This window comes from Rattus norvegicus, chromosome 5, assembly GCF_036323735.1.
Source record: "Rattus norvegicus strain BN/NHsdMcwi chromosome 5, GRCr8, whole genome shotgun sequence".
Taxonomy (NCBI): domain Eukaryota; kingdom Metazoa; phylum Chordata; class Mammalia; order Rodentia; family Muridae; genus Rattus; species Rattus norvegicus.
The window spans coordinates 62,398,917-62,416,858 of NC_086023.1; the positions used below are offsets into that span (position 1 = coordinate 62,398,917).

The 17,942-nt window shown below is 46.2% G+C and overlaps 1 protein-coding gene across 12 annotated transcripts in view; it reads left to right on the forward strand.

Annotated features, from left to right (window-relative positions):
• The window catches only part of Atp8b5p (ATPase, class I, type 8B, member 5, pseudogene), a 113,631-nt gene extending 96,704 nt beyond the window's left edge, over positions 1-16,927 (forward strand). For 10 of the 12 annotated variants that reach the window (XM_039110987.2, XM_039110994.2, XM_039110989.2 and 7 more), the window contains 11 exons: positions 1,066-1,230; positions 7,106-7,217; positions 8,420-8,525; positions 8,912-9,059; positions 9,576-9,759; positions 11,175-11,398; positions 13,173-13,256; positions 14,099-14,344; positions 14,506-14,644; positions 15,666-15,796; positions 15,894-16,927. In XM_039110987.2, the coding sequence (XP_038966915.1) occupies positions 1,066-1,230; positions 7,106-7,217; positions 8,420-8,525; positions 8,912-9,059; positions 9,576-9,759; positions 11,175-11,398; positions 13,173-13,256; positions 14,099-14,344; positions 14,506-14,644; positions 15,666-15,796; positions 15,894-16,067 (1,713 nt within the window). In that variant the 3' untranslated portion in view covers positions 16,068-16,927. The other 2 variants (XM_039110993.2, XM_039110995.2) reach the window with 2 other exon arrangements.
• The last annotated feature ends 1,015 nt before the right edge of the window (positions 16,928-17,942 follow it).

A 17,942-nucleotide genomic window follows, 5' to 3' on the forward strand; every position in this document is an offset into this window, starting at 1 on the left:
TATCAAATGGAGAACCAGCTTCTGCTGCTACCCATTCCTTCTGCTGTCTCCTGAGCTCTTCTCTGGCCCAACGGGACAAACGCTTAAGATATGGAATCCCTATGTGTGTTACCTTACATTGTTTATGCCTGGAGCTAACACCAGCTGGGAAGTTATACAGGGAATAAAATCAAATCTATGTTTCCTCTGATCTCCTAACGCCAGTGCGTTCTCACTCACTTTACTCTAGCAGTGCTAATGTAGAATTATTGTTGGTTTTAAGGTCTTAGTACATAAAATCCGCTTTTGACCGCTCCTCAGACAGATGAGTTCTGCTCTCTCCGCCAGCACCTGCGTCCTCACCCAGGCCTCCCTGTGGCCAAGGGTATCTACTCCTGCAGCATGGCTACCTATGGCTAAGATACCTCTGTGGCCAGGGAATAAACACAAACCAACTCATTCAAGAGAGCTGTCTATAGCCTCTCAACTGGACAGTAAGATGCAGACAGACTGCAAACATGTACTGCCTAAGTGTCCGCTGTCCACGAGAGGTCAAGGGGTGTGCATTTGCACAAAGTAGGAACGGCTTTTATGTATCATCACCTTACAACAAACCCCTCCTTAGTGTACCACTCTCCCCACTTTCCCTCCTTAGTGTACCACTCTCCCCACTTTCCCTCCATAGTCACCTCCTCTGTGTAAGGGGCACATTGTCACCCAAATCTTAGGAAAAAGAAACCTAGAAGACTTGCTCTTTCCCCGAGTCACCTAACAAATGCTAGGTAAACTATAGCTAAGAACTTTCTTTCTGAGGGCATTTTCCACCTCGTTTGGTTTTGACTTTGGAAATACAGTCTCATTATATAGCCTCGGCTGGCCTGGAACTCAGGATGTGCCTGTCTCAGTCTCCCATACACGCTTCCCCCACTGACTTCCATGGGACAGCGCTTAGAAAGTACAAGACTAGCCCCGTGGCACTAAGCAGGACAGCCTAGCTCACAGGCAGAGGGGCCTATGGAGTCAGTGTGCCCGCCCCTTATCTCAGTCTTACCTAGCTCAGACTTGTCACGAATCTTCATCTTCCAGGACTTTGCCAGCGAAGGCCTTCGCACCCTCATGGTGGCCTACCGGGAGCTGGATAAGGCATTTTTCCAGACATGGATTAAAAAGCATGGCGAAGCCTGGCTGACTTTAGAAAATCGGGAAAAAAAACTAGCTCTGGTCTACGAAGAGATTGAAAGAGACTTAGTGGTGAGTATGAAGAAGGCAGAGATGGTGGGGATGGCAGTTAGTGGACTGAGCAGGCTCTAAACAGGGCCGCCACAGGATGTGGGAGAAGGCAGGCAGACTCAGCAAGAAAACCCCAAGCTTTTGTGCCTGAGAGACTAAGACAGAAATCCAGACTGACTGGGCACGCCCAGTAGTGGGTTTATTTTTTTTTTTTTAAGTCTTTCTTAGCCCCTAAATCGGCTAAAAGAAATGACATAGTCTGGGGCTGGAGTGAGCACAGTTGGTAGAGTGCTAGCCCACCACACACGAAGCCCTGGGTTCCAAACTGAGCATGGCATGAAACTGGGTATGGGAGCATGTACCTATAATTGCGGCACTTGGGAGGGGGAGGCAGGAGGATTGGAACTTCAGGCTTGCCCTCAGCTACATAGCAAGATCAAAATTCTGTCTCAAAATAAAGGAAGAAAGGAATTGGAAAGGAAGAAAGGGAAGGAAGGAGGAGTTAATCCAGAAGCAAAGAAGATCCGAATACACAGATTCAATAATCCAGAATGAATTACTGTCATAATCAAGACCAAAATAACTTACTCACTCATTCAATATATTTATCAGGGGCTGCCTATGATCTACTGTGTCCTATATACCAGTAGAAAAAAATGAGCAAAAAGATATGTGTGGGTGGGTATGTATATATGTATGTATGTACGTATGTATGTATGTACGTATGTATGTATGTATATATGTTGCATCTTACACAAAGCAGCTAGTCTGCACCATGAGGAAGACATCTGAGAGAATCCTCAGGAAGATGACAGACAGGCCAAGCAGCTCTCTAGCTGTATAGCTGTGCAAACAGCTCCTCACGTACTGTAATGGCAATAAAGCAGACCTGAGCAGGGACAGGCTTAACCTGTTAGTAGTTAAAGGTGGAAGAGCTGGGACAGAGTAAGTTAAGGGGGCAGAAGTAGGGCCCTGAGGCAGAGAAGGTGAGCGTCCTCAGGGGCCAGGTGAGGGCAGGAAGCCACAGGAGGGTTCAGTAGGAGAAGTGATGTAACTGCTTCTGCAGTCTCCACTGTGCACACTGGGCAGAGCAGCTACCAAGGAGAAGGGCACACAGAGTGCAGCACTTCGTTCTCTTAAAGAGAGTGTCAGTAGAATGTGCTGGTGGACTGGCTAAAGCTGGTCTTCAATAACAATAAGGGAAGAACGCCCACATATACATGGAAGTTGAACAATGCTCTACTCAATGATAACCTGGTCAAGGAAGAAATAAAGAAAGAAATTAAAGACTTCTTAGAATTTAATGAAAATGAAGGTACAACATACCCAAACTTATGGGACACAATGAAAGCTGTGCTAAGAGGAAAACTCATAGCGCTGAGTGCCTGCAGAAAAAAACAGGAAAGAGTATATGTCAGCAGCTTGACAGCACACCTAAAAGCTCTAGAACAAAAAGAAGCAAATACACCCAGGAGGAGTAGAAGGCAGGAAATAATCAAACTCAGAGCTGAAATCAACCAAGTAGAAACAAAAAGGACCATAGAAAGAATCAACAGAACCAAAAGTTGGTTCTTTGAGAAAATCAACAAGATAGATTAAACCCTTAGCCAGACTAACGAGAGGACACAGAGAGTGCGTCCAAATTAACAAAATCAGAAATGAAAAGGGTGACATAACTACAGATTCAGAGGAAATTCAAAAAATCATCAGATCCTACTACAAAAGCCTATATTCAACAAAACTTGAAAATCTGCAGGAAATGGACAATTTCCTAGACAGATACCAGGTACCAAAGTTAAATCAGGAACAGATAATATAAACAACCCCATAACTCCTAAGGAAATAGAAGCAGTCATTAAAGGTCTCCCAACCAAAAAGAACCCAGGTCCAGATGCATTCAGTGCAGAATTCTATCAGACCTTCATAGAAGACCTCATACCAATACTATCCAAACTGTTCCACAAAATTGAAACAGATGGAGCCCTACCAAATTCCTTCTATGAAGCCACAATTACTCTTATACCTAAACCACACAAAGACCCAACAAAGAAAGAGAACTTCAGACCAATTTCCCTTATGAATATCGACGCAAAAATACTCAATAAAATTCTGGCAAACCGAATCCAAGAGCACATCAAAACAATCATCCACCATGATAAAGTAGGCTTCATCCCAGGCATGCAGGGATGGTTTAATATACGGAAAACCATCAACGTGGTCCATTATATAAACAAACTGAAAGAACAAAACCACATGATCATTTCATTAGATGCTGAGAAAGCATTTGACAAAATTCAACACCCCTTCATGATAAAAGTCCTGGAAAGAATAGGAATTCAAGGCCCATACCTAAACATAGTAAAAGCCATATACAGCAAACCAGTTGCTAACATTAAACTAAATGGAGAGAAACTTGAAGCAATCCCACTAAAATCAGGGACTAGACAAGGCTGCCCACTCTCTCCCTACTTATTCAATATAGTTCTTGAAGTTCTAGCCAGAGCAGTCAGACAACAAAAGGAGATCAAAGGGATACAGATTGGAAAAGAAGAAGTCAAAATATCACTATTTGCAGATGATATGATAGTATATTTAAGTGGTCCCAAAAGTTCTGCCAGAGAACTACTAAAGCTGATAAACACATTCAGCATACTGGCTGGGTATAAAATTAACTCAAATAAATCAGTAGCCTTCCTCTACACAAAAGAGAAACAAGCCGAGAAAGAAATTAGGGAAACAACACCCTTCATAATAGTCCCAAATAATATAAAATACCTCGGTGTGACTTTAACCAAGCAAGTGAAAGATATGCATGATAAGAACTTCAAGAATCTGAAGAAAGAAATTGAAGACCTCAGAAGATGGAAAAAAGATCTCCCATGCTCATGGATTGGCAGGATTAATATAGTAAAAATGGCCATTTTACCAAAAACGATCTACAGATTCAATGCAATCCCCATCAAATTACCAATCCAATTCTTCAGAGAGTTAAACAGAGCAATTTGCAAATTCATCTGGAATAACAAAAAACTCAGGATAGCTAAAACTATCCTCAACAATAAAAGGACTTCTGGGGGAATCACTATCCCTGAACTCAAGCAGTATTACAGAGCAATAGTGATAAAAACTGCATGGTATTGGTACAGAGACAGACAGATAGACCAATGGAATAGAATTGAAGACCCAGAAATGAACCCACACATCTATGGTCACTTGATTTTTGACAAAGGAGCCAAAACCATCAAAAGGAAAAAAGATAGCATTTTCAGCAAATGGTGCTAGTTCAACTGGAGGTCAGCATGTAGAAGAATGCAGATCGATCCATGCTTATCACCCTGTACAAAGCTTAAGTCCAAGTGGATCAAGGACCTCCATATCAAACCAGATACACTCAAACTAATAGAAGAAAAAGTGGGGAAGAATCTCGAACACATGGGCACTGGAGAACATTTCCTGAACAAAACACCAATGGCTTATGCTCTAAGATCAAGAATCGACAAATGGGATCCCATAAAACTGCAAAGCTTCTGTAAGGCAAAGGACACTGTGGTTAGGACAAAAAGGCAACCAACAGATTGGTAAAAGATCTTTACCAATCCTACAACTGATAGAGGGCTTATATCCAAAGTATACAAAGAACTCAAGAAGTTAGACCACAGGGAGACAAATAACCCTATTAAAAAATGGGGTTCAGAGCTAAACAAAGAATTCACAGCTGAGGAATGCCGAATGGCTGAGAAACACCTAAAGAAATGTTCAACATCTTTAGTCATAAGGGAAATGCAAATCAAAACAACCCTGAGATTTCACCTCACACCAGTGAGAATGGCTAAGATCAAAAACTCAGGTGACAGCAAATGCTGGCGAGGATGTGGAGAAAGAGGAACACTTCTCCATTGTTGGTGGGATTGCAGACTGGTACAGCCATTCTAGAAATAAGTCAGGAGGTTCCTCAGAAAATTGGACATTGAACTACTTGAGGACCCAGCTATACCTCTCTTGGGCATATACCCAAAAGATGCCCCAACATATAACAAAAACACATGCTCCACTATGTTCATAGCAGCCTTATTTATAATAGCCAGAAGCTGGAAAGAACCCAGATGCCCTTCAACAGAGGAATGGATACAGAAAATGTGGTACATCTACACAATGGAATATTACTCCGCTATCAAAAACAATGACTTTATGAAATTCATAGGCAAATGGATGGAACTGGAAAATATCATCCTGAGTGAGGTAACCCGATCACACAAAAACACTCATGGTATGCACTCGCTGATAAGTGGCTATTAGCCCAAATGCTTGAGTTACCCTAGATGCCTAGAACACATGAAACTCAAGAAGGATGACCAAAATGTGAATGCTTCACTCCTTTAAAAAGGGAACAAGGATACCCGTGGGAGGGAATAGGGAGGCAAAGTTTAGAACAGAGGCAGAAGGAACACCCATTCAGAATCTGCCCCACATGTGGCCCATACATATACAGCCACCCAATTAGACAAGATGGATGAAGCAAAGAAGTGCAGGCTGACAGGAGCCGGATGTGATCTCTCCTGAGAGACACAGCCAGAATACAGCAAATACATAGGCGAATGCCAGCAGCAAACCACTGAACTAAGAACGGGACCCCCATTGAAAGCATCAGAGAAAGGACTGGAAGAGCTTAAAGAGGCTCGAGACCCCTTATGAACAACAATGCCAAGCAACCAGAGCTTCCAGGGACTAAGCCACTACCTAAAGACTATACATGGACTGACCCTGGACTCTGACCTCATAGGTAGCAATGAATAGCCTAGTAAGAGCACCAGTGGAAGGGGAAGCCCTTGGTCCTGCCAAGACTGAACCCCCAGTGAATGTGTTTGTTGGGGGGAGGGTAATAATGGGGGGAGGATGGGGAGGGGAACACCCATATAGAAGGGAAGGGGGAGGGGTTAGGGGGATGTTGGCCCGGAAACTGGGAAGGGGAATAACAATCGAAATGTAAATAAGAAATACTCAAGTTAATAAAGATGGAAAAATGGGGTACAGAGCTTAAAAAAAAGAATGTGCTGGTGGGTGGATTATGGGCATAAGAAAAGAAGTTAAGAAGACCCTAAAACATAGGGGTGTGTGGGCGTGTGTGTGTGTGTGTGTGTGTGTGTGTGTGTGTGTGTGTGTGTGTGTGTGTGTGTTACAAGACTGATCAGGCTAGTTCTACTGTAAAAAGATAAGTTACTGACAGCAAAAGATAGTAGAGATCTCGGCTCTCCTTCCTGTCTGCCCTTCTGAAGACCTAGCAGAAATCACTTAGTAGCTTGCCTGTCTCCCAGTGTCCCAGTTTAGCTGTAGGGCTCATCCCCATGTCAGCTCCTTGGGATTACTATAAACAGGCCCAGTGTTAGACCAGCACTCTTGTAAGTGCTCCACTCCAGAGAGGTGGAAAGTTCCAGAAGTTTCAGATGGTCTCAGTAGAATCAAAACATAAAGCACACTCAAACTCTTGTAGGGTTGAAGGGACCTGGAAACCTCTCTTCTACGGTTCAGCACATTAGGTGCTGGGAAGCCAGCGATGATGAGGGTGAGGTTTAAAAACTGGGTTTTGCTCAGCATAGTGGTGCATGCCTTTAGTCCCCACACTTGGGACATGAGGCAGGTAGACCTCTGTGAGTTCAAGGTCTTCCTGGGCTACAGAGTGAGTTCTGGGACAGCCAGAGCTGCCTTTTAAAGACCCTGTGTGAAAAAAACAAACCAATAAACAAACAGCTGTATGTGTCAGGGGCAGAGCATGCTGAGTCTTCCCTCCAGGCGGGGTCTTCATCCCAGGACAGGGAGCTGAGGCCCACACGTCTCTAGGTAGCTCTTAGTGTTGAAGCTCTCATCCTTGACCTCACTTGCCCGTGTCTCCTGTCTGAAGTTACTAGGGGCCACAGCCATAGAAGACAAGCTTCAGAGCGGAGTACCTGAGACAATTGTCACCCTGAACAAAGCCAAAATTAAAATATGGGTTCTGACCGGTGATAAGCAAGGTAAAGGACAGTGCCATCCCAGACAGCCCTCTTCCTGCCCTGGTGGACATCTCTTCCCTTCTTTGCTTGACAGATATACCTCTGACCAAGGCCTAAGCAGACGCCTGTCTTCCTTTCCACTTTTGTACATAATTTGTCATTTACTTTATAACACTGTCTTTAATAGACCCTTCTGTTGTCCCCAAGGCCTGTTCTTAACACATGCCCCTTATCATCTAGAAATCCTGACCGCTGCCACACTTGTTCAGCTGCTGCCCGCTGCTGTCTTCTCTGCCCTTCTTGTTCTACTAATTCACCATAGCCTACCTCCATTAGCTTAATCTATACAGCCATCAATTTAATCTTCCTCACACACACTAACTCCATGTCACCCTTTGTCCAGGGACCCACAGTGACTTCGTGATGTAAAATCCCCTTTGGCCTTCAAGGACCTAAATAATCCATTGCTACCAACACACCTTTATCCCCTCTATTGTTACCAGTATCTTCCTATGTCTCCCCCGAGCTGAATTCCTACTCCCAGCTTGGGCTGTTTTCCTGCTCACAGCACATTTGCTTATGCACAGTCCTATGAATCCTTCTAGGACTTCCAGGAAGAAATTTCTGGGAAAAAATATATTTCTTTTCTGAATTCTCACCATGTTTGTAACCAGGATTTGGACATTAATTTTTTTTAGTATTAATTTATTCTAAATTCCAGATTTCTTAATATAAAGAAATGATATAACTTGAGCATTTCTCTATTCTCATAAAATGTAGTACAGAAATAGGAACAGCACTCTTCAAAAACAAAACACAACACATCCACAGGCCAGCAAGATAACCCAGAGGGTAAGGGTGTCTGTCACTAAAACTCTGACTACCTGGGACCCACACACCCTTGCAAGTTGTCCTCTGACCTCCACACATGTGCTATGGCACACTCATACACCCTCACAAAGAGGCTTCTTAGAGAAGACTAAGCCTGGGCAACCTCTCTGCTCTTCATATGTAACCCGTAAGGCAAAGCCAAGCAGACACTCACCTGTTAGTGTTTGACTACAGTTTATCACAGTTCATGAAAAAAAAAAAAAAAAAAAAACACCCTGCATTTTAACTGTCCAAGGCAAACGTAGCCAAGTGGCTCTGGGCCTGCTATTCCTGCCCAAGTAACTCGCATGGTAAGTATAGTCAAAACGAGACCCATATTCCCTTTTCTGTAGAGACTGCTGTGAACATCGCCTACTCCTGTAGGATATTCAAGGATGAAATGGATGCGGTGTTCATGGTGGAAGGCACAGATAGGGAGACTGTTCTGGAAGAACTCAGGTACACACAGGAAAGTAGCTGCAGTCGGGACTGAAGCTTCCCACTCCCTTTTCCCCCAGATGTGGTCCCCTCCACAGGAGGCACAGAGAAGAAATGGCAAAGGGGAATTAGTGAAACACCCAAAATAGTTGAGATAATTTCTAAAGAAGCATTTGGTCTAAAGAACTCAAGAGTGCGGGCGGGCGGGCGGGCGGGCGGAGAAGTGTGAGCGTGGCCAGCTAGTGGTAACCCAGGGCAGCAGAGGCCTCGGGAGGCCCCAGCACAGGCGGCTGCTGCTCTCTAGGAGCCTAGGGCCCGCCCTGTCCACTCTTCCCTTGGATGTGGTTTTTTCTTCCTAAGTTGTAGGGCTTCGGTTGAGACTCTGACCATACAGTTTTGGCTTCCAGGACAGCAAGGAAGAAGATGAAACCTGAGTCTCTGCTGGAATCAGACCCCATAAACATCTACCTTGCCAGGAAGTCCAAGATGCCTTTCAAAGCAGTTGACGAGGTGCCCAATGGCAGCTACGGCTTGGTCATCAGTGGCTGCAGTCTGGTGGGCAACACAAAGCTACAACTCTGTTTCCTTATTCCAACTCACTCTATCCCTAGATCCAGCCCAGTCAGGGAGATCTTATCCCTTCCCTATTTTATGGGTCACCCTACCCTTCCCTGGGGTACCCTTACCTGAACGCCATCTTTCCCCGGGCTTCTCTAGGCAGGAGTATAAGAAAGAGAAGCCAAGAAAATTCCTCCTTTATTCTTTATTTGAGTTTTTCTCTACTAACATGGCTTGCTACTCAGGGGAAAGGGACAGATACGGAGAACACGGCCCTTCAAAAGTCACTTGGCCTAATGACCCACTGACTGTTTTGACCCAGTGATAATTTCCCATTGGAGGCTGAGCCAGATGTGAGGGTACCTAGAACTAACTCAAGAGGCAGGCCCCTTAGGGTAGAGCACCTTGCGAGGAACAGGCTTCCCCTAGAAAAGACAGGAGAGGACAAAGGGAAGATCTGACCCAGACAGACTTTGGGGTAACACATTAAGTAAGTGTGTCCTGGTGCTACAGGCTTATGCTCTAGAAAGCAACACGGAGTTCGAGCTGCTGCGAACAGCATGCATGTGCAAGGGGGTGGTCTGCTGCCGGATGACACCCCTTCAGAAGGCCCAAGTGGTAGACCTGGTGAAGAGGTACAAGAAGGTGGTGACACTGGCCATCGGGGATGGGGCCAATGACATCGGCATGATCAAAGGCATGTGAGGGGAGGTGGGCAGTAGTCCCCATCCGTGGCTTACCCCCTTCCTTCCTCCATGGGCAAACTGACCCAAATGGTCCTGTGGTGTTGACTCACACTCTACCTGTCGTACCAAGTATGCATTATTGTCTACAACCCCTTCACACCAGACTCTCGCTTACACGTACATCCACAGGCATGCACAAAGTGAGACTCATTCACTTACACAATGAAGGTGAGTGCAGTCACAGATGTGCGTGACCCGAGGGAGTCCGGGCACACCCTCACATCACAGCTGCCCTCGCAGCTGCCATACCACTGTCCAAGATGGCGTCGGGTCCACAGAAAGCTCCTCTTCCTTCATCTCAAGTCTGTGGGCTTAAAGTAGTGCTCCTTAGAACCCGCCATGGCTCCCCAGCAGGAGGGGAGGCGGAGACTTACCAGGATGCATATCAGTGAAAGCAAAGAGTTAAATGTCAAGAGCATGTCCAGAAATGTGTTGATCGGTGAGGTCTGAGCAAAACCTCACTATGCAGGAAACACCACCAGAGAGCCCAGCCCCCGCTTCAACTCTAGAAAGAGTTCCTAGCTGAGTCTTTGAGGTTTTAGAAATTTCAGTTTTCCTCGTGGGGCACCATGATGCACACCTTCAATCCCAGCACTCGGGAGGTGATCTCTGAGTTCAGGGCCAGCCTGCTCTACCAAGTGAGTTTCAGAACAGCCAGGGCTACACAGAGAAACCCTGTCTCGGGCAAAGAAAAAAGGACAGGAAAACTCAGTCAATCCTGTCAAGCAATGATGTAGAGAAAAATCAGTGGATGTGAGCACAAGAGTGAGTTGACTCAAAGTAGTGAGAACGCTGAGGAAATTCAGTCTTATATTTTGTCAAGAACAATTCTGCTTTATCTAGCACATTAAGTAAGTGTGTCCTGGTGCTACAGGCCTATGCTCTAGAAAGCAACACGGAGTTCTCACTAGCCAAGTGTGTACACTGCCAGTCTCTCTAAACAGCCCCCAGAGATAAAGGTAGGTAATTAAATATTGTGTTAGATCAGCATTCTTCCGGATTCCTAATTTATTTAAGTAGCCTCTGTGGATAACAAGGAATTCAAATGACAATTATTTAAACGGTAAGAAAGGGTCCAGGTGGCGAGCATCAGGGCAGAGGGAAACCTTCTGGTACTGGCTGTACAGTACCAAGCAGTCTACATGACAGAATCCAAAACAAAAAGGCTGTTTCCCAGGGCGTGGGGACAGAGCAACCAGTCACAAGAAGAGTCCACTGAGAAGGTGCAGTTCTAACTGGGCATACCAGTATCTGCCAAATGTAAAACAAAAGATTTGTACCTTGTGTCCATGTCCCCTCCACACTTGCCAGCATAAGAACCCAGCAAACTCTTCCTGTTTTAGAAATGTCTGGGCTCTCATTTCAGCTGCTCATATCGGGGTTGGCATCAGCGGCCAGGAAGGGATGCAGGCCACGCTCAGCAGTGACTTTTCCTTCTGTCAGTTCCGCTACCTTCAGCGCCTACTCTTGGTGCACGGCCGCTGGTCTTACAATCGCATGTGCAAGTTTCTCAGCTACTTCTTTTACAAAAACTTTGCCTTTACCCTGGTGCACTTCTGGTACGCCTTCTTCAACGGCTTCTCCGCACAGGTAAGAGACTAGGCGGGGCTCTCCATTCCAGCTAGCCAGACAGTCATAGTTCTTCTCTAGAAGCCAGTGTATAAAGTGCTACCATCCATCTCTTTACCCCGCATTAATCCCAAACCTACATTAACCTTACATTCCAGGGCATAAAGGCTCTGTTACTGACTGCTACCTTAGGAACACTCCCATGGGCTGACGCTGTTTTCAACACACATAAAAGTCAGAGGAGCTGGAGGTTCTCAACATCTAAAGCCACCCAGCTATTGTTGTCCATATATCTTAGTAACTCTTCACTTCTATTGCTTTTGTACTTGTCCTGTTGTAGAAGTATGTACCTGCATGTACATATGTCTACTGTATGCACGCCTGGTATCCTCAAAGGCCAGAAGAGGGTATCAGATCCTCAGGAACTGGACTTCACCACTTTTCAATACTGATTTTAATTTTATGATTATAATTTGGGAGATCCATCTTTACTTTTAAATCTTCAGAATCATAAAGCTATAATACACTCCCACAGTCCTTTAAAATGGTTATATTTTGTAGTCTATAGATAAATAATGGCAATATTCCATATACATCATCCATACACATACATATTCCATATACATACAGCCTAAACTAAATACTGGGTAAGCCTCCAGGAGCCTCATCATGACAGGCAGGTTGTCATGGTATTCACCTGTACTTAGAACTATAGCGGCCACCGAGTCTGCCCCAACACACACACAATTGTTCCTATGATAAATGCATTTCACACTTGACTATGAAATCACAACCTAGAGGAAGTGTGGAGTTTGATGTTATAGATCTCTTCTTCCTGTGAGAAGTCTTTCAGGAGTCTTTCAAGGAATCCCAGGTGTATTAGTTAGGGTTTCACTGCTGTGAACAGACACCATGACCAAGGCAACTCTTATAAGGATGACATTTAACTGGGGCTGGCTTACAGGTTCAGAGGTTCAGTCCATTATCATCAAGGCAGGAGCATGGCAGTGTCCAGGCAGGCCTGGTGCAGGAGGAGCTGAGAGTTCTACATCTTCATCTGAGGGCTGCTAGCAGAATACTCACTTCCAGGCAGCTAGGACTAGGGTATTAAAGCCCACACCTACAGTGACACACTTTCTAATAGTGCCACTCCCTGAACCAAGCATATATAAACCTTCACACCAGGAAAAAAACCTGATGACTTACTATCCTGGGAGATGCAGGATCCACCAACCAGCAGACAGCATAGACAGATACACCCCAGTCCTACTCATGCCGAGCTGGTCTTAGGGAGTAGCGTGAGCCCCTGTGGATTGTAAGGAAAGGAGCCTGCCTCACTAGGTTCTAGGGTGAGGCTCCAAACTGGAAAAGAAGTCATGCATCTTTCTCCTTGCTCTGTTAGTAAATGGTCAGGGTTGCAGAAGCCACTGGATGCCACCAAGCAAGAGAGAGAAGAACCTCAAGGTTTTCCTAGAGATTCAGGACTGTAGCTAGCTTTCCCCAGGAACTGCTCTGGGTCCCCAGAGGGACTGTGCAGATCATAGATGGTTGTTTTAGGTCAAACTTGGAAGTCCAGTATGGCCTTGCCCCAGTCTGGGAATGTGGGTTCTGGAGTAAGATAAATATTGGGCTCGGCATTACATTTCTAGAAACTAATCAAACACATTTAGATTAGTAGGTGGTAACCTACTAGTAGTGGGGTAGGGGACCAGGAAAGGGCTGCATTGGACCTGAGAGGCAGAGCTGGGGCTTCATGAAGAGTGTACTCTAAAAAGTCTCCCTGATTCTCCTCCAGACAGTTTACGACATCTGGTTCATCACTTTCTACAATCTCATCTACACCTCCCTCCCCATCCTGGGCTTGAGTCTGTTTGAAAAGGTAAGACCCAGGAGCGGGCCTCACAGACAGGGCAAAAACCCTGGACTCAGAGAGTGGGGAAGAAGTCAGGTGTGGAGGCAATCATTCCCAGAGCAGGGAAGGACTTGATCCCCTGTGTAGTATCATAAGAGAGAGAGTGGGGTGTTGTCTAATATGTGAGAGGAACACAGCCACCGAGCCAAGACTTGGTAAAACAAGAAACTGAGACAGGAGAGGCCTGTTCACAGGTCACAGGGAGGAGAGAGCTGCTGGAAAGACCTCAGTGGGTGTAAAGACCAGGCATGGGGCTGTGGGCATAGTACCTTAAGACACAGGGAAGCAGCCCAGGGCTCCATGTCTGATCCTCTTAGAAATTACCTCTCTCCCCGACTCTTCTACCAAGCTCCATTTCTGGACACCTCAGTAGAAGAGTCTCCAAAGAGGAATACAGTAGATGAGGATTTGCTAACCCTAATGGCTTTCCCTGCCTCCGCCCACTGGTTCTTGACACAAAGCTTTTAGCGAGAGGAACACTTCCATCTCGGGGATTTAAGCCCTACTTCCTCCCTTTCCCAACCCCATCCCCCCTTCTAGCTGCCCCCCAGCTATACCGCCCGCCCCCTTCGCCTCTCCCAAATCCTAACTGCCTCCAAGTGCCTCCCATCGTGGAGACATCTCAAAGCTTTCTTCTACTGCAGAGCCTCACCTAGAGAGGGCTGTGGTCACTGCTCTGCCCTCGGGCTCTGCTTCTCAAGCACTCCATGAGGAAATACCTGGGCAGCCTGGCAGGTTCAGTGAAGCAAGATGGAGATGGGACCTGTGGAAAAGCTCCGACCCTCCTCTTTCCCCTGTGGTGTTTCCAGGATGTGAATGAAACATGGAGTCTGTGCTACCCAGAGCTGTATGAACCAGGACAGCACAACCTGTACTTCAACAAAAAGGAATTCATAAAGTGTTTGCTGCATGGCATCTACAGTTCCTTTGTGCTGTTCTTTGTCCCCATGGGGACCGTGTTTAACTCAGAGCGCAGTGATGGGAAGGACATCTCTGACTTCCAGTCCTTCTCCCTGCTGGTGCAGACCACCCTGATCTGGGTCATGACAATGCAGGTGTGACCCTCAGAGTGGGACCAAGGGACCGGGCAGGAAGCCTACATGGCAAGAAAGGGAGGCAAAGGGAGGTCAACAGGGAATGCCTTCTGTGTCAGGCTCGGAGGACGGGGGTGTGCTGACAGGTCATACGGTATTACACATGAACTAGTGCCTTTCAGATCGCTCTGAGTACCACCTACTGGACAATGATAAACCACGCCTTCACGTGGGGCAGCCTGGGGCTCTACTTCTGCATCTTATTCTTACTGTGCAGTGACGGCCTGTGTTTAATGTTCCCCAGCGTCTTCAACTTCCTAGGTAAGACCTGGCCAGCCAGTGTTTGTCGTGGGGAGGGACTGATGAAATGCTAATTCTGTGTTTACTGAGAAACTCTATATTATGATGCTTAAGTAAAGATAGTCTCTGTTCAAAATGGGTGCTAAGCCTCTCCAGGAAAATACTTAACTTTAGAATTTACGATTTTTTTCAAGTATTTTAGATTACTCGACTTTCACAAGTGACAGGCAAGAATCATGCATGTTGGTTTATGGTTTGCCTGCATGTGTGTCTGTGTGAGGGTGCCAGACCCCTTGGAACTGGAGTCCCAGTCAACCAGCCTTGTTTGTTTATTCAAACAAAAGACCTGAAATTCCAGCACCAACTCCTTTCCCATGCTCTGCCTTACTGTCTCTTCCTGGATCTACTTCTCTCGTTGCCATTCACCTGGATCGGTTCCTACCCCACGGCAGGCCACTGACTCGACTTTTTCTCCAAAGATTTCTATTTATTTTTAGTTTTGTCACATTTATTTATTATATAATTACTTATTTATTTTGTTGTGACAGACAGACAGGCAGGCAGGCAGATGGAAATAACAACTTGAAGGAGTTGGTTCTCACCTTCTACTGTGTGTATCCTAGGGAGAGAACTCGGGTTACCGGGCTTGGTGGCATGCTCCCCTCTGAGCTGTCTTGCAGGCCACAGTGCTTTCTACTTTTTCTGCACAAGTGCACTATGGGGCCTTATGACCTATACCCTCTCTCCCCTGCTCTGTCTGTCCAGCCATGCCTTTAGAGGGATAGAAGGGTGCATGAATTGTCCCAGCCACCACAGCCCCTTCTTACCAGAGAGAAACCAGCCGCATCTGCTGAGCAGCTGTGAAGTGTGAAGTGTGTAGTGACTTGGAATGTGTAGTACCTCTCAGGAGACTGGGCTGTCTGCAGATCAGTAACTTCCTGCGGGAGCGGAACGTAGCTGCGGGCTAGCTGGTCTCTCCCACCCTAACCTCCTCCTTCCCCGAGCTACTTTAGCCCCTTCTTTCGTGGTTGACTGCCTACAGGTGTGGCCAGGAACGGTCTCAACCAGCCGCAGATGTGGTTGTGCCTCGTCCTCAGCTCGGTCCTCTGTTTGATCCCTTTGATGGGATACAACTTTCTCAAACCCATACTCTGGCCTATCAATGTTGACAAGGTGAGTGGGAGAAGGGAACCTCCACAGGTAGACCTCACCACCCCCTTTGCCTTGGCCTCCATGTCTGAAAACCATGTCCCCCATGCTCTGGATATAGGTTCTGAACAGGATCCATTTTTGCTTGAAGCATCCGTTGCCACCCCCAGTCCAGATCAAAGTAAAACACCCAGGCCTTCGACGTTCTGCCTATGCGTTCTCCCATAAACAGGGCTTTGGGGCCCTCATCACGTCTGGCAAGACGCTGAAATCCAGAGCCTTCACAAGACGCTAGAGGTCCTTGTAAAACATAGATGCCCTTGGGGAAACCCTCATTCAGTCAACTGTTGTTCTTCATCCCTTTTATTTATGCAACTTAGTAAAAAGGGATCAGGGCCCCTCAGAAACCAGGGCTTCAGCCTCTTCATTCCCCAGAAAGCTGTACCCAGAAAAGGTAAGGAAAGCAGTGTCAGCTCCTCAGCCAGGGCTGCAGCATTCCAAGAACAGGCAAGTCCAAGCCCCCCGGATTCCCTCCAGTTCTTAACCCAGACAAGCACACGCAGATGCCATGAAGGGGCAGGAAAGAAGAAGGGAGGTGGGGCCTAAGAACCTTAGCCTGGGCCCCGTCGCTCCCATACATAGAGCCACTGTAACCCTTCCCAGACCCCAGGTGACCCCAGGTGGCCCCACTCAGATACTACCCCAGACTTATCTGGAAGATTCAGGGTGTGGGGTGAGTATTTTGTTGGCCCTAGGAGTGAAGAAGGGGGTAGCTATGAAGAGTTGGTCTTAAGAAGATGAATGAGTTTCTGGACCAAACTGGAGGGGAAAAGGAAGAAGGAGAAAAAGAAGAAAGGAAAGAAAACGAAGGCAGGTCCTGCCCGGATAGGACAGCTCAAAATTCTGCCTTCTTGCCCTCTGACCCCTCTGATCTAAGAACTGATGCTTATTCAGGCTTTAGAAGCAAGAGGGGAACAAACTCGGGGGTTACAATAATAATTTCTTAAGGGATATAAGCCACTGTTGGTAAGTGTTTGTCTTCTGTAAAAGAATTTTGAGAAGTAATTATATGTACTTTGTATATACTTGAAAAACTGTTTCTAAGAAGTTTATGGAGAAATAAATGGAGAAATAAATTGTTCATTTTGAAGCAGAGATGTTTGTATGGTGTGTTGGGGCCTGGTGACGACATGACCTGAGTGCCATCGCTATGAAGCTTTATCTGTATAAGCACATCTATGGATCCCCCATTCCCTCCCCTCTCCTCTGTCAGCCCCACTCTACATTTCTGCCCCTAAAGTCAGTGTTGGCCTTAGCCCGAGCACACTTTTTTTTTTTTTTTTTTTTTGGTTCTTTTTTTCGGCCTTGCGCTTCCTAGGTAAGCGCTCTACCACTGAGCTAAATCCCCAGCCCCAGCTAAATCCCCAGCCCCTTTTTTTTTTTCCAAAGCTGGGGACCGAACCCAGGGCCTTGTGCTTGCTAGGCAAGCGCTCTACCACTGAGCTAAATCCCCAACCCCCTCGAGCACACATTTCAAGTGCATGGTTCTGTCCTGTTCACATACCTTCAACATGTGTCCTGAGAGTTCAACCCTAGGTTTTAAGTTTGCTGTGTATCTTAAGTAAGCTTGTGACTTCCCATACCAACAGAACATACCCTCAGCTCTATGGTCCCCATCTCTCCTTAGATATCAGTGAACTGAATCTGGAGCTCTTTACTTAGTTACTTATTCAAAATGTAAACAACATGCCCAACTGACCAGTTTCCCCACCGCAAATGCCAGGACACCGTCCCTGTCACCCAAGGTGGCGATTGCAGTCATCCTCTGCTTTTTCTTCTAGTCAGACATTCAGTCACCATCAGGGCATAGAAAATCTTCATCCTTATCTCCTGGTTTCTGTCCCTTTGCTCAGAATTATATCACCTCTTATCACACACACAGGCACACACACACACACACACACACACACAACACACACACACACACACAGAGCCTGTTTCTCTGATTCTTCTCTAACTAAAGCACCCCATTACTATTTCCAGATTCATCTTCCTGTAAGGAGAATGTGTTCATGTGTCTCCCCAGCTCAGCTCTCTACAAAAGTTTAAATCCATACCCTGATGTTGGTCTCCTCTAGCCTTGCCTTCAATTTCTCCTCCATCTGCCTTT